This window comes from Miniopterus schreibersii, assembly GCF_964146895.1.
Source record: "Miniopterus schreibersii genome assembly, chromosome: 6".
Lineage (NCBI taxonomy): Eukaryota > Metazoa > Chordata > Mammalia > Chiroptera > Miniopteridae > Miniopterus > Miniopterus schreibersii.
The window spans coordinates 32,534,496-32,548,473 of NC_138107.1; the positions used below are offsets into that span (position 1 = coordinate 32,534,496).

General features: G+C 37.6%; 1 protein-coding gene across 2 annotated transcripts in view; it reads left to right on the forward strand.

Moving 5' to 3' along the window:
- The first annotated feature begins 2,439 nt into the window (after positions 1-2,439).
- MTO1 (mitochondrial tRNA translation optimization 1) overlaps positions 2,440-13,978 on the forward strand; it is a 31,259-nt gene continuing 19,720 nt past the window's right edge. For both annotated transcript variants that reach the window (XM_081141024.1, XM_081141023.1), the window contains exons 1-9: positions 2,440-2,774; positions 2,920-3,119; positions 3,198-3,315; positions 7,644-7,933; positions 9,905-10,017; positions 10,111-10,301; positions 10,536-10,666; positions 11,175-11,379; positions 11,462-11,633. In XM_081141024.1, coding sequence (XP_080997150.1) covers positions 2,558-2,774; positions 2,920-3,119; positions 3,198-3,315; positions 7,644-7,933; positions 9,905-10,017; positions 10,111-10,301; positions 10,536-10,666; positions 11,175-11,379; positions 11,462-11,633 — 1,637 coding nt within the window. In that variant the 5' untranslated portion in view covers positions 2,440-2,557. The remainder of the gene's footprint in view (positions 2,775-2,919; positions 3,120-3,197; positions 3,316-7,643; positions 7,934-9,904; positions 10,018-10,110; positions 10,302-10,535; positions 10,667-11,174; positions 11,380-11,461; positions 11,634-13,978) is intronic.

Sequence of the window (13,978 nt, forward strand, 5' to 3'; positions counted from 1 at the left end):
CAACAAATTACATACAACAGTGGTGATCCAGAGATAAATCCAAGACTCCCACTGACTATCAGTAAAAAACAGATGAGCAACCCTACCTTCTCACCACCCAGCAACATCTCCACTCCAAAAGCCAGCCCCAATCCACTCTAAAAGAGGAGGCAAGCTGGGAATAAAATGTAATTTTTTCCTGGAATGAAAAAAGATATATATCTATATATCTGAGGATGGACAACAGTATGGTCATTACCAGAGGGAAATGGGGGTGGGTGGGGGAGGTAGGAAAGGGTAAAGCGGGGGATAAATGGTGATGGAAAGAGACATGACTTGGGGTAGTGAACACACAATACAATATACAAATGATGCATTATAGAACTGTATCCCTTAAACCTTTATAATTTTATTAACCAATGTAACCTAAATAAATTAAATTTTTAAAAAAGAAGATAATATCTACCTCATAATTAATGTGAGGAGCCAATGAAATGACATAATTATATAAAGTAATTTAAAAACACACCTGAGGATGGTCTTGGGGGATCCTCAACACAAATGGTAACAGACTAACTTCAGCATAATCAAGAGCTTTATCTTCTTTTACAGTAGAGATACAGTTCACCATATACCTATCCCTGCCTAAACATCTCATCTTTGGGTCTGAGATTAATGTCTCTATAGGAAAGAGAAGGGTCTCATTTAAATATATATCATGTGAAGAGATTAGTAAAATTGAAAATGTAGGCCAGTGATTCTCTTATTAAAGACTCACACTATTGACTTTAACATACTTATTAATACAATATGTTTTACCAGGCTGGTGTGGCTCAGCAGTTGAGCATCAACCTGATCAATGACTCTCTCATCATTGATGCTTCTTTCTCTCTCCCTCTTCCTTCCTCTCTCTGAAATCAATAAAGATATATTTAAATTAATTATGTTTTGTAACCCTCAAAAATTAATCGTTTTATAATTAATTGTTTTGTAACCCTCAAAAATGACATAAATCTGTATTTATTATAGAAAAATGTCCATGATAAACTATGATGTGCAAAAGTAGATTACAAAACAGTGCACATATCCCATTTTCATGAAAAATATTAAAAATATATTTATAGTTAAACTTAATTAACATTCAGTGCTGGCTACGGTATGATGAAATAATCTTACACTATTAGTACAACCTGATGCAAAGTTTTTAGAAAGTTAATTTAGTGGTTTTCAAAAATTTAAACATTGAGGAGTCCTTTTCCCCAGTATTTTCACTTATAGAAGAATCCAATAAATTTAAAAAAGATATCTGTACACGGGTGATAGTAATATCAAAAAATAAGAAACAACCCAAATGCCCAGAAATTGGAGTTGATTAAATAAATTGTGGTTCACATACACAATTGAATACTATATAACACTAAAAAGTGAGATGGATTCATATATACTGGGAATGAAGATAGTAAAAAACATATTGTTTAAAAAAGAGGCAAACTGCCCGGCCGGGCATGGCTCAGCGGTTGAGCATCGACCTACGATCCAGGTGATCAGGGTTTGATTCCTGGTCAGGGCACATGCCCGGATTGTGGGCTGCAGGTGATCAGTGACTCTCTCATCATTGATGTTTCTATCTCTCCCTCTCCCTTCCTCTCTCTGAAATCAATTAAGATATATTTAAAAAAAAAAAAAAAGAAAAAAGAAAAAAAAAAGAGACAAACTGAAAAACAATATAATCACAGTATTTTATGGGCAAAATAATAGTAGCGTTAGTACTGTATTAAAAAACTATTAAGAATTAGCAAGAAAATGCTGCCAATGATTATAGAGATAGGGATTGGAAGACCTGATGGAAGTCATAGGTTTTTTAACTCTCAAAAGATTTGTATTTCTCTAAGATTTAAGTGGTGTATAAAGAACGCTTATTATTAATGTAATAAGACAACAAAGTTATGTATTTGACAGATTTTAACAATCAGAAAAATAAAACTCCCATAAAGGTTGTTTCACTCTTCAACCAGTCAAAGGTTTCTTAAGGCCTTGAAAAGATCAATTCCAAAAGGCTGGACATTTAACCCTCCACCGTTGGATCTCCCGAATTAGCCTTCATGAGTCGTTCACCCACAAACGTACTTGAACTCCTTTCAAATCCATTCCTGTTCAGACTAGTCATTATAAACAAACAGAAGTCAAGGCGGTAGTGTGCCAGAAAACTCAATCTGATAAAGCAAAGTGATCAACATCATTGTTCGTAGGTGGTCACCTGGCGATCAGGGCTGCAACTTGCCTGAAAGGACAAAAAATGACCCGAGTAGGAGGCCCCACTCCAGAGCCACAGCTGATCAGACCGCCCGCTCGGGCCACCGCACAGGTACACGCCCAAGACCACCAGCGCCATTCCCGGGTCTAGATTTACTAGTGAAAGTCGTGCCAAAGCGCCAATCAGCGGCGACGCTGGACGGCGACGTGTACGCCGTGACGTCAGAGCAAGGTGGCGGCGCCCTGAAGTTGACTCGGGTGTCCTCACGTTTGCGCCCCGCTTGTGTCAGGTTTAGAGGCAGACAGACTCCGCCTTTCTCCAACCATGTTCTCCCTCCGAGGTTGCGGTCGCTGGATCGCGGCTTCCCTCACCAAACAGCACCTTCCTGTGGCCCGGCTCAGCGGTGACAGCGCTGCGCCCGGGACGCCGCACTTCGACGTGATAGTCATCGGTGGAGGACACGCGGGGACGGAGGCTGCGGCCGCTGCCGCGCGCTGCGGCTCGCGGACTCTGCTGCTCACGCACCGCGTGGACACGATCGGTGAGGAGCGCGGCTGGTGTGGAGCTTCGCGTAGGGCGCAAGTTGCGACTAATCCCCTTCTCCCCCACCTAGTGCCAGATGGGGGCAATCTATTCCCTCTCCCAAGGCAAGGTGCTCATATGTTTAGTTTGTCTGTTTTCTTTAGGTCAGATGTCCTGTAATCCTTCCTTTGGTGGCATCGGAAAGGGGCATTTAATGAGGGAGGTCGATGCTTTGGACGGCCTGTGTTCCCGAATCTGTGACCAGTCTGGTGTACATTACAAAGTATTAAACCGGCGTAAGGGACCAGCAGTTTGGGGTCTGAGAGCTCAAATTGATAGGAAACTCTATAAACAGAACATGCAGGTAAGAATAGGGTACGGAGACAAGAGAGAGTGTAGTGATCCTTTAACTGTTGTTTCAACTTGCGTTCTGTTTTGACAGAAAGAAATTCTAAATACACCACTGCTGACCGTTCAGGAGGGAGCTGTAGAAGATCTTATTCTTACAGAACCAGAACCTGAGCACACTGGGAAATGCCGCGTCAGTGGTGTTGTTTTGGGTATGTGCTAGTTATAGTTGATAATAGCAGTATCAGACTCCATGTAAGCAAATTTATTTTAGAGCAGAGTATGGAGATGTTTTACTTATTCTAGGAAATTGTATAAAAAAATCATAATTCTTTCATTCTGGCCTTTGTGCAGCTTAGTCAAATTCTGGGCTCATCTGTACCATGTGTAGGACTTTAGCCTGCATAAGTGTCTTTTTTCTCTTGGTTTTTCTGTTGTACTTTTTAATTTTCCTAGCTCTGACCTTAAATTTTTTAAGCTTATGTTTTATAAGATTGTTTTATGTTTTTTATTTAAGAGTTTTGTATTGATTTTTTAATCAAAATAACACACTTAATTTTTATAAAAATCAAACAATTTAAAAGTTTGTATAGATAATTACTTCTGTATCCCCTCTATAAACCTAATAGTTCAGTTTTCTAAGCTGTCACTTCTGATCTATACTTATATATTTCTCAACAATATGCTTATATTTTCACTCCCTAAATTATCAGTCTAGTATCTGTTAACTTTTTAATGGTGGCTCTCTTTACTCCCCTCCTTTCCTTCCCTCTACCCTTCTAATATAATTATACCATAAATTTTGGTTGATAATATTTACATTATTGTGATTATTTAAATATTGTTCATTATAGATCCAAGTAGTGTATTGTTTGTTTTCTTTCATATACCTCTTTGTTTTGCCTTGGGTTAATAATTGCTTTATTTTTTATTTTCTTATTTTACCTGTGTACCTATTCAACTTTTTCATCAGGAAAAAAACACAATCATTTTCTCAATGCTCAAATAATCTATCAATTCTGTTGTTTTCTTTGATGCTTCCCTTCCAGAAATACCAACTTCCACAATCCTCCACAACTCATCTACTATAATCAGGACAATTGCTGTCTAGGCCTTCTACACAGATGTCATTTTGAGACTTCCTTTCACTACTTTGCTGTGTTGCATCATCCCTTGTTTCCTGGGACTTCAGTCTGTCTCTTTCTTACTACCCTGTTTTGCTAGAGCACATCTTCCAGTAGCTTCCTAAGAAAAGACTCATGTAGGTTTTTGAGTCCTTGTATATCTACACATGTATTATTCTCCCCTTAGACTTGACTCTTAATTTGGCTGAGAATAGAATTCTAGTTTAAATCTTTTTTCCTGAGAATTTTGACAGTCTTGCTCCCCGATTTTCTAGCTTCCGGTTTTGTTGTGAAGAAGCTCAGTACATATTGACTTAAATTATTTTGTACATGATTTTTACCCCCCTTTCTGAAAGCTTCTAGGTTTTTGTACGTGTCTCTGGTGTTCTGAAATTTTTTTTTTTTTTAAATATATCTTTATTGATTTCAGAGAGAGGAAAGGAGGGGAGAGAGAGATAGAAACATCAATGATGAGTCATTGATCGAGCCCGCAACCCGGGCATGTGCCCTGACCGGGAATCGAACCCCGATTGCCTGGATCCTAGGTCCACGGTCAACCGCTGAGCCACGCCCGGCCGGGCTGGTGTTCTGAAATTTTAAAATGATATCCCTCGGTATGTTCTTTATTCATTCATTGTGGTGTGGAGTACTAGGTATTCTCCTTAAACGCGAAATCTGACCTTGATTTCTGGGATATTTCTTTCTATTATTTCTCCATGCTCTTTTTCTGTAACTCCTTATCCCTTTGTGGATTGGTCTTCTAGGTTTCTTCTATTTTTTATATTTTGTCATTTTGCCACACTTTTTTTTTTAAATGCCTTTATTGATTTCGGAGAGAGGAAGGGAGAGTGAGAGATAGAAACATCAATGATGAGAGTAATTGATTGGCTTCCTCCTGCACTGTCCCCAGGAGTGAGCCGGCAACCAGGGCATCGAACTGAGTTCTCCTGGATCATAGGTAGATGTTAACCACTGAGCCACGCCGGCCAGGCCATTTTGCTATACTTTCTTACAAGACTTCCTTAATGTTATTGTCCGAATCCTTGTAACGAATTTTTAAAATTTATATTTTCATTTCTATACACTGTCTTTTTTTTTCTGGTTGTTTCTTTTTGATTTTTATTTATTTGTTTTACTTTTTTATTTGTTAATGAGAGAGAGAGAGAGAGAGAAACTTGGCGTATCAGGATGATGCTCTAACCAACTGAGCTTCCCAGCCAGGGCTGATTGTTTTGTTTTTTTTTTAGCATCTTGTTCTTGGTTTCTGAATTAGACATCTTCTGTAATCTATATAAAGATTTTTTTATTTTATTTTTTTAAATATATCTTTATTGATTTCATAGAGAGGAAAGGAGAGGGAGGGAAACATCCATGATGAGAGAGTCAGGGATCGGCTGCCTCCTGCACGCCCCTGACTGGGGATCGAGCCCGCAACCCGGGCATGTGCCCTGACCAGGAATCGAACCCCAATCTCCTGGATCCTAGGTTGACGCTCAACCACTGAGCCACACCTGGCCGGGCTATATAAAGATTTTAATGATCAATTTTTGAAGTTTCCTTCTGATTTATGTATTTTCTTCAGATTTCTTTATTCTGCTTATTTGGGCTACTTACTTTCATGTACACAACTTTTTTTAAGTGTCTAGGGAACTTTGGTTGTCTGTTGAGATTTTTAAAAAGGAGGCACTAAAACACTGGTTGGAAGATTTGTGAGTTCACAGTTAATGTTATTGCTTGGCTCATTCTCTGGTGATTAGGGACTGAACTGGCCTTTTTGTTGGGGAACTCCCAAATGTCGATGTCTGTTAGTTCTCAGAATGCCTGCTAGCATTCTGGAAACAAAATGGTGAGAGGAACTGTGCTGGAGAAACTCATCATTTAAAATACAGATCTTGACTTAATTTCCTATTATAAAACTAATTTTTACTGTAGATTTATTAGTGTTTTTTTAAATAGGGAATACATATACATGATAAACAGTTTAAAGGGGACAAAAGAATATGGAGTGAAAAAGTGGTCTCTCTGGCATCTTGTCCCCAGCCAGTCAGTTTTCTTCTTCAGGAGCATTCCTACTTTCTTGTGTAGTCTTTCTATCTGTGTATATATATGTATCTTCAAGTATGCGTGTGTGTGTGTGTGTGTGTGTGTGTGTGTGTGTGAGACACAGCAACATATTATACACACAGTTCTTTACTTTTTTTTTTTAACCACTCAGTCTGTTTTGCTTTGCATTTAAGAGCTATGTTTCTTTTTTAAAAGCTTGTATTTTTTGTTCTAGTGATTATTTTAATAATTGTGATTTTATATAGTATGCTTAATCTTCTTTCTCTTCTGTCAATGTTTATTGACTTCCCTCTATGAACAGTTACTAAATTAGTTTTATTTTCATTTCCTTTTCTCTCTTCTGCCTCCTTTCCTCTTCAGATTTAATGACTATATTGTTTTTATTTGTGTACACTTTTATACCTTTAAATTATTTATGCTTTTGTTACTTAATTTTGTATCTTTAAATGCTATTTTTTTACCCTGTCTATATTTTATAAGCTCAATAATACAATTTTTATTTTAGTAAAGTGTACATAGTATAAAACTTGCCATTTTAACCAGTTTTAAGTGTACAATTCAGTGCCATTAAGTACATCCACAATGTTGTACAACTGTCACCACTGTCCATTTTGCTAACTTTCTCATCCTAAATTGAAACTCTGTACCCATTACACAGTAACTCCCCATTACCCGAAGAATACACCTAAACTTTCCTGTAAGGAAATCTGTCTGCAGATATAAACCTTTATGTGTAGATTTTAACTAGTTCTCTTAATTTCAGCCCCAAGCTTCATTCCTACATTCCTCAGTTCTCCAGTTTCTGGGCCTTTGTAGAGCAAATTAGTTTTTCCCTATTGGTGTATTCTCTTCAGATTCTTGATTTCTAGTCTTCTGCCCTTTGCTAGATTAATTATCACTCCTCCAGCCATTGTTTGTTTTCCAAAAATATTTTGAAATGTCTCATCTTTTGACATGTTTTCTCCCATTCATTGTTCTTGTGGTCTTATACCTTTGTGGCCCCTTTATTTAATTTTCTTGGAGTTTCAAGAGGGAGAGGAATTATATGAGGTAGTCTATCAGATTTAACCAGAAATCTAACATTAATTAATTTTTAAAATCAACTGATTTAATCATTTTCAGTGCTGGTATAATTTTAGGAACATGTGAATTGGTGGTAGCACATTATGTTCTACCTCCCAGCTTTCTTGGATTCTAGAGATTGATACCATACAGCCTTTTTACTCATTTAAAATTATTTCTCAAGTTTCTAAATGTAAAGTTTTTCTGTAGTTCTAATGTAAGATAGTCACATTCCAATTTGATCCATGGTAACAATTAGAACATGATTTTTACTCTTTCCTATCCTTTAGTGGATGGAAGCAAAGTATATGCAGACAGCGTGATTCTGACTACTGGGACATTTCTGAGAGGCGTGATTGTAATTGGGTTGGAGATGCATCCAGCAGGACGTTTAGGGGATCAGCCTTCCATAGGGTTGGCTCAGACTCTAGAGAAGTTGGGGTTTGTGGTGGGAAGATTGAAGACTGGAACTCCACCCCGAATTGCCAAAGAGTCCATTAATTTCAGCATTCTAAACAAGCAGACACCAGATAATCCATCCATACCATTCAGCTTTATTAATGAAACAGTGTGGATCAAGGTAAGATAATTTATGAAAATCTGGCTTTACAGCTAAATATTTACTATTCACAGCAGGCTATAGCCTAATCCTTCCTTCTTCCCTCCCTTCCTTCTTTCCTTTTCTCCTCCTCCTGCTCCCTCGTTCTCTCTCTCTCTGTCTGTCTGTCTCTCTCACTTTATATCACTATTACTCAGGGTGCAAAAAAATGACCTTAAAAAGATTAGCTGATTTGACTGGGCCATTTCCCCCATATGTTTTTAAATTTCATTACTTCAATAACTTCACCTATTTAAACTTTTTGAAATAATCTCAGACCTACAGAAAAGTTGCAAGACAAACCAATCTCCTATAAACCATTGAAATTTACTCATTGCTAATATTTTATATTTATATCTCTCTCTAGATATATATAATATAGTATAACACAGTAGTACTATATACACATTTATTCTTACTCTTCCTTTTTTTCTGAAACATTTGAGAGCAAGTTGCAAAGATCATGACCTTTTGCCCCTAAATACTTCCGTCTATATCTCAACTAAGCACAAAAACATCCTCCTATGTAACCTCAATGCAGCGATGAAATTTGGGGAATTTCACATTGATATAATAGTGTTATCTAATATACAGTCCAGTCAGATTTTGCTGATTTTCCTAACTGTCTTTTATAGCAAATTTTTTTTGTTCTTCAGTCTAGGATCATATATTGCATTTAATTATCATTTCTCTTTAATCTGAAACAGTTCTTCAGTCTTTCATGATACTGACATTTTTTGAGTACAGGTTACTTTGGTTTATCTTTTGAATATTAAAAAAAAGTATATTGTGTTTTTAGAAGTGAGGACTAATAATTGACGGTCCTAGTTTCTTGTGAGTGTTATCCTAATGAATAGCTTAAAATATTGTTTTTTTTGAAAAGTCACTTTTATATTGTTGCTTTGGGAAAATGTGAATTGTGATGATACTTTCTTGGTATGTGTATTTTTAAACTTTTATTATAAAATTTTAAGTTTACAGAAAGTAGAAGAAATAGTATAATGAGTCTCTGTGTGTCTATCACCCAGCTTCAACAAATAACTTCTTTTGGCATTCTTGTTTTCTCTTTCCTCAACACATTTTTTTTTTTTAATTGTTACCTGAGGGTATTTTTTCCATTGCTTTTCAGAGAGAGTAGAAGGGGGAAGGCGGGGACATCAATTGGTTGCCTCCTGCACATGCTCCGACCGGGGCCAGGGATGGAGCCTGCAACCGAGGTACATGCCCTTGGCTGGAATTGAACCCGGGACCCTTCAGTCCATGGGCCAATGCTCTGACCACTGAGCAAAACTGGCTAGGGCCTCATCACTTTCTTCGTACTGAGTTTAAGCAGCAATCCCAGACATCATATCATTTCATTTATAAATACATTGGTATATGTCTTTAACAGATAAAAACTGCAAAAATTAACCACAATACCATTACCACACCCAGCAAAACATAATTTCTTAACATCATCCAATATTCAGTGTTTAGTTTTCCTTGGTTGTTTTTTACCGTTGTTTTAAAGTGTTTATTTAAAATGTTTACAGTTTATTTTAAATGTTTCTGTATAGTTGTTTTATTTGAACCAGCAACCAAATAAGGTTCATACATTGCATTGGATGCTATGCCTTATAATATCTTTTTTTTTTTTTGACATTTATATGTGGAAGAAATAGTCATTTATTCTCTAGATTCAACATTCTAGATTTGTCTGATTTCATCCCTCTGGTACCTTAAGCATGCTTCTCTATCCTCTGTATTTCCTGTAAACTGGTAAATCTAGAAGCTTGCTTAAATTTATGTTCATCTTTTGGGTTGTTTTTGGCAAGAATATTTCATAAGTAGTACTTGGCAGTATGCATAGATTTAATATCTAGAAAAGTAAGTGCATATTATGTGTGCAATTATTTGCATAAGAGGGAAACTAGTAGAGAAGCAAAAGTGTTATAACTAATTCATCTGTTCTAGCCAGAAGATCAGCTGCCGTGTTATTTGACTCACACCAATCCTAAAGTGGATGAGATTGTCCTTGAGAACCTGCACCTTAATAGTCACATCAAGGAAACTACAAGAGGACCCAGGTAAGGACAAAGTATCACTGCTCAGTTACTTTAAGGAATGATGCCAACCCTCTTTTGTTTGTTTCATTTTTTTATTTCAATGTCCTGTTTTAGATACTGTCCTTCCATTGAATCAAAGGTTTTGCGTTTTCCAAACCGTATACATCAGGTTTGGTTGGAACCTGAAGGAATAGATTCTGACCTCATCTACCCCCAAGGGTTATCTGTGACGCTACCAGCTGAATTACAAGAGAAAATGATTACATGTATCAGAGGCTTGGAGAAAGCCAAAATGATCCAGCCAGGTAAAGAGAATCACAGCTGCCCTTTAGTAGGAGCTCAGCATTGCGTTAGCAGACAGTGTGGAGATCTTAGCTACATTCATGGTTGCTTATAGCCTTAGAAGACAAAACCCAACATCTGTGCATTTAAAATAGTCTTCCTTTTTGAAGAACATTTAATGATATTATTTGGATCTCTACATTGAGGCAAATCCAGCTCTGTTTTTACTTATTTTGTACCATTTATTCTTTGATCAGGCTATGGTGTTCAGTATGATTACTTAGACCCCCGTCAGATCACTCCTTCTCTCGAGACTCATTTGGTGCAACGGCTCTTCTTTGCTGGACAGATAAATGGCACTACTGGTTATGAGGAAGCTGCAGCTCAAGTAAGAGTTTGTTCAAATATTAATGTAAACAGAAAGGGACTATTTAGTCAGTGTTCCTCCTAATGTCTGTTATGATAATTACATAGATCTTCGGTACAACTCATATCTAATAGAAGACAGTTCTGTTTTCAGGGTATATGAAGATGGCTACTGTATACAATAGGATTTTAAAAACACTTGTGGCTTAATACTCTTTTAAAATAACTATTGAAAAATGATCATATATTATTCCTTTTAAGTGAGAAGTTATATTATTTTTATTTGTAAGTGGAAAAAGGCTAGAAAAGTTTTTAGGAATGTATTTTGAAAACAATGAGCCATAGTGTTGTAAAGTGGTACATTACCCATATTGTTTCTGTATAAGGTTCAGATTTTCTACCTCTAGTCTATCCCTTCTGGGTAGTGCCTGCTTTCTTACTACCCCATGCTTTTTCCAGGTAGTGTTCTGAATAGGATAGCTCTTTGTTCAGTTCATAATGGCCTTTTAAACATTTCAGTCCTCTTGTAGGGTGTGATAGCTGGAATCAATGCAAGTCTTCGGGTCAGACAAAAACCTCCTTTTGTCGTTAGCCGTACAGAAGGCTACATAGGAGTCTTGATTGATGACCTCACCACATTGGGCACCAACGAACCATACCGAATGTTTACCAGCCGAGCCGAGTTCCGTTTGTCACTGCGCCCTGATAATGCCGACACCCGCCTCACGCTCCGAGGTAACTCTTCACTGAGTCTGCCAACCAGATTTTACTCTTCCTTCAGATGTCTCTCATTGTGTTCTCTCCTGCCCTCTTCTAGGGTATAAGGAAGCTGGCTGTGTGTCCCAACAAAGATATGAAAGAGCTTCTTGGATGAAGTCGTCTTTAGAAGAAGGCATTTCTATGCTAAAATCCATTGAATTTTCAAATTCTAAATGGAAAAAGTTAATCCCAGAGGCTTCTATAAGTATGAGTAAAAGTGTATCTCTCAGGTATGCTTTTTTTTTTAGCATATATATGGTTTATTATAAGGAAGTGGTGGCTTCTGTAATTATGGAGAGGGCATTTCCTAAGATGTGTAGAGCGAGCTGGCAAGCTGGAGATCCAGAGAGTCAGTGACCTAGTTCCTGTCCAAGTCTGAAGGCCTGAGAACCGGGCCCGATAGAGTTGTCTGAAACAGCTCTGAAAGCTGGCAGGCCCACAAAGAGCCGATGTCTTACTTGAGTCTAAAGGCAGGAAAAGCAAATGTCTTTGGCCGTTCAGGCAGGAGGACTTCTCTCTTGCTCTGGGAAAGCCAGCCTTTTTGTTTTATCTCGTCCTTTGACGTGGGGTAGGGCCCACCAACATTAGGAAGGGCAATCTGCTCTGTTCAGTCTTCTGATTTAAATGTTAATCTCACCCAAAAACATTCTCACAGGAACATCAGGTATGCATTTTTAATATGAATTACAGAATTTACAAATTACAGGATTTACAGAAAAATGAGATCATTTCATAGAGACATGAAAGACTCCCTATTCATTTTTTAAAAATTTATCTTTATTATTGAAAGTATTACAGATGTCCCTTTTTTTTCCCCAGTGACCCCCTCCTCTCCAGGCCTTCACCACGCTATTGTCTGTGTCCATGGGTTATGCATATATGGTTCTTTGGTTAATCTCTTCCCGCCCCCCACCCTTCCCGCTGAGATTCTTCAGTCTGTTGCATGCTTCTATGTCTGTGGATGTATTTTGTCAGTTTATTTTGTTCATTAGATTTCACTTATAAGTGTTATGTGATATTTGTCTTTCTCTAACTGGCTTATTTTGCTTAGCATAATAGTCTCCAGATCCCTCCATGTTGTCTCAAAGGATAAGAGATCCTTCTTTTTACAGCCATAGAGTATTCCATTGTGTAAATGTACCACAGCTTTTTTATCCACTCACTACTAATGGGCACTTGGAATGTTTCCAGATCTTAGCTATTGTAAATAGTGCTGCTATGAACATATGGGTTCTTTCATATATATTCTTTTTAAATGGTGTTTTGGGATTCTTAGGATATATTCCTAGAAGGGGATCATTGGGTCCAAAGGCAGTTCCACTTTTAATTTTTTGAGGAGCCTCCGTACTGATTTCCACAGTGGCTGTACCAGTCTGCATGCACCAACAGTGTACTGGGGCCTGGCTAGTGTTGCTCAGTGGTTGAGCATTGACTTATGATCTAGGAGATTGTGGTTCAATTCCCGGCCAGGGCTTGTGCCTAGGTTGTGCGGGGGCATGCAGGAGGCAGCCAGTCAGTGACTCTCATCATTGATGTTTCTATCTATCTCTCCCCACTTCCCTTCCTCTCTCTCTGAAATCAATAAAGACATATTTTAAAAAACCCAAAAACAAAAAAAAACACTGTACTAGGGTTCCCTTTTCTCCACATCCACACTGGCACTTGTTTGTTGATTTATTGATAGCAGCCATTCTGGCAGGTGTGAGATGATACCTCATTGTCATTTTAATTTGCATCTCTCTGATGATTAGTGACTTTGAGCATTTCTTCATGTGTCTGTTTGCCATCTGTATGTCCTCTTTGGAGAAGTGTCTATTCAGGTCCTTTGCCCATTTTTTAATTGGATTGTTTGTCTTCCTGGGGTTGAGGTGTATGAGTTCTTTGTTTTTTTTGGAAATTAAACCCTTATCAGATGTATTATTGGCAAATATGTTCTCCCATAAAGTAGGCTCCCTTTTCATTTTATTGATGGTTTCTTTTGCTCTGCAGCTTTTTATTTTGATGTAGTTCCATTTGTTAGTTTTTGCCTTTGTTTCCCTTGCTCTAGGCGATGTATTGGTGAAAATAGTCCTATGTGAGATATCTGAGATTTTACTGCCTATGTTTTCTTCTAGGACTTTTATGGTTTCATGTCTTACATTTACGTCTTTTAACCATTTTGAGTTTATTCTTGTTTATGGTGTAAGTTGGTGGTTTAATTTCATTTTTTTGCATATACCTGTTCAATTTTCCAACACCACTTATTGAAGAGACTATCTTTACTCTATTGTTTGCTCTTACCTCCTTTGTTAAATATTAATTGGCCATATTGGTGTGGGTTGATTTTTGGGGTCTGTGTTCTGTTTCATTGGCCTGTATGCCTGTTCTTGTGCCAGTACCAGACTGTTTTGAATACAGTGACTTTGTAGTATAGTTTGATATCTGGTGTTGTGATCCCTCCAACTTTGTTCTTTTTTCTCAAGATTGCTGTGGCTATTCGGGGTCTTTTTTGGTTCCATATAAATTTTTGGAATATTTGTTCTAGATCTGTGAAATATGCTGTTGGTATTTTAATAGGGCTTGTATTGAATCTGTA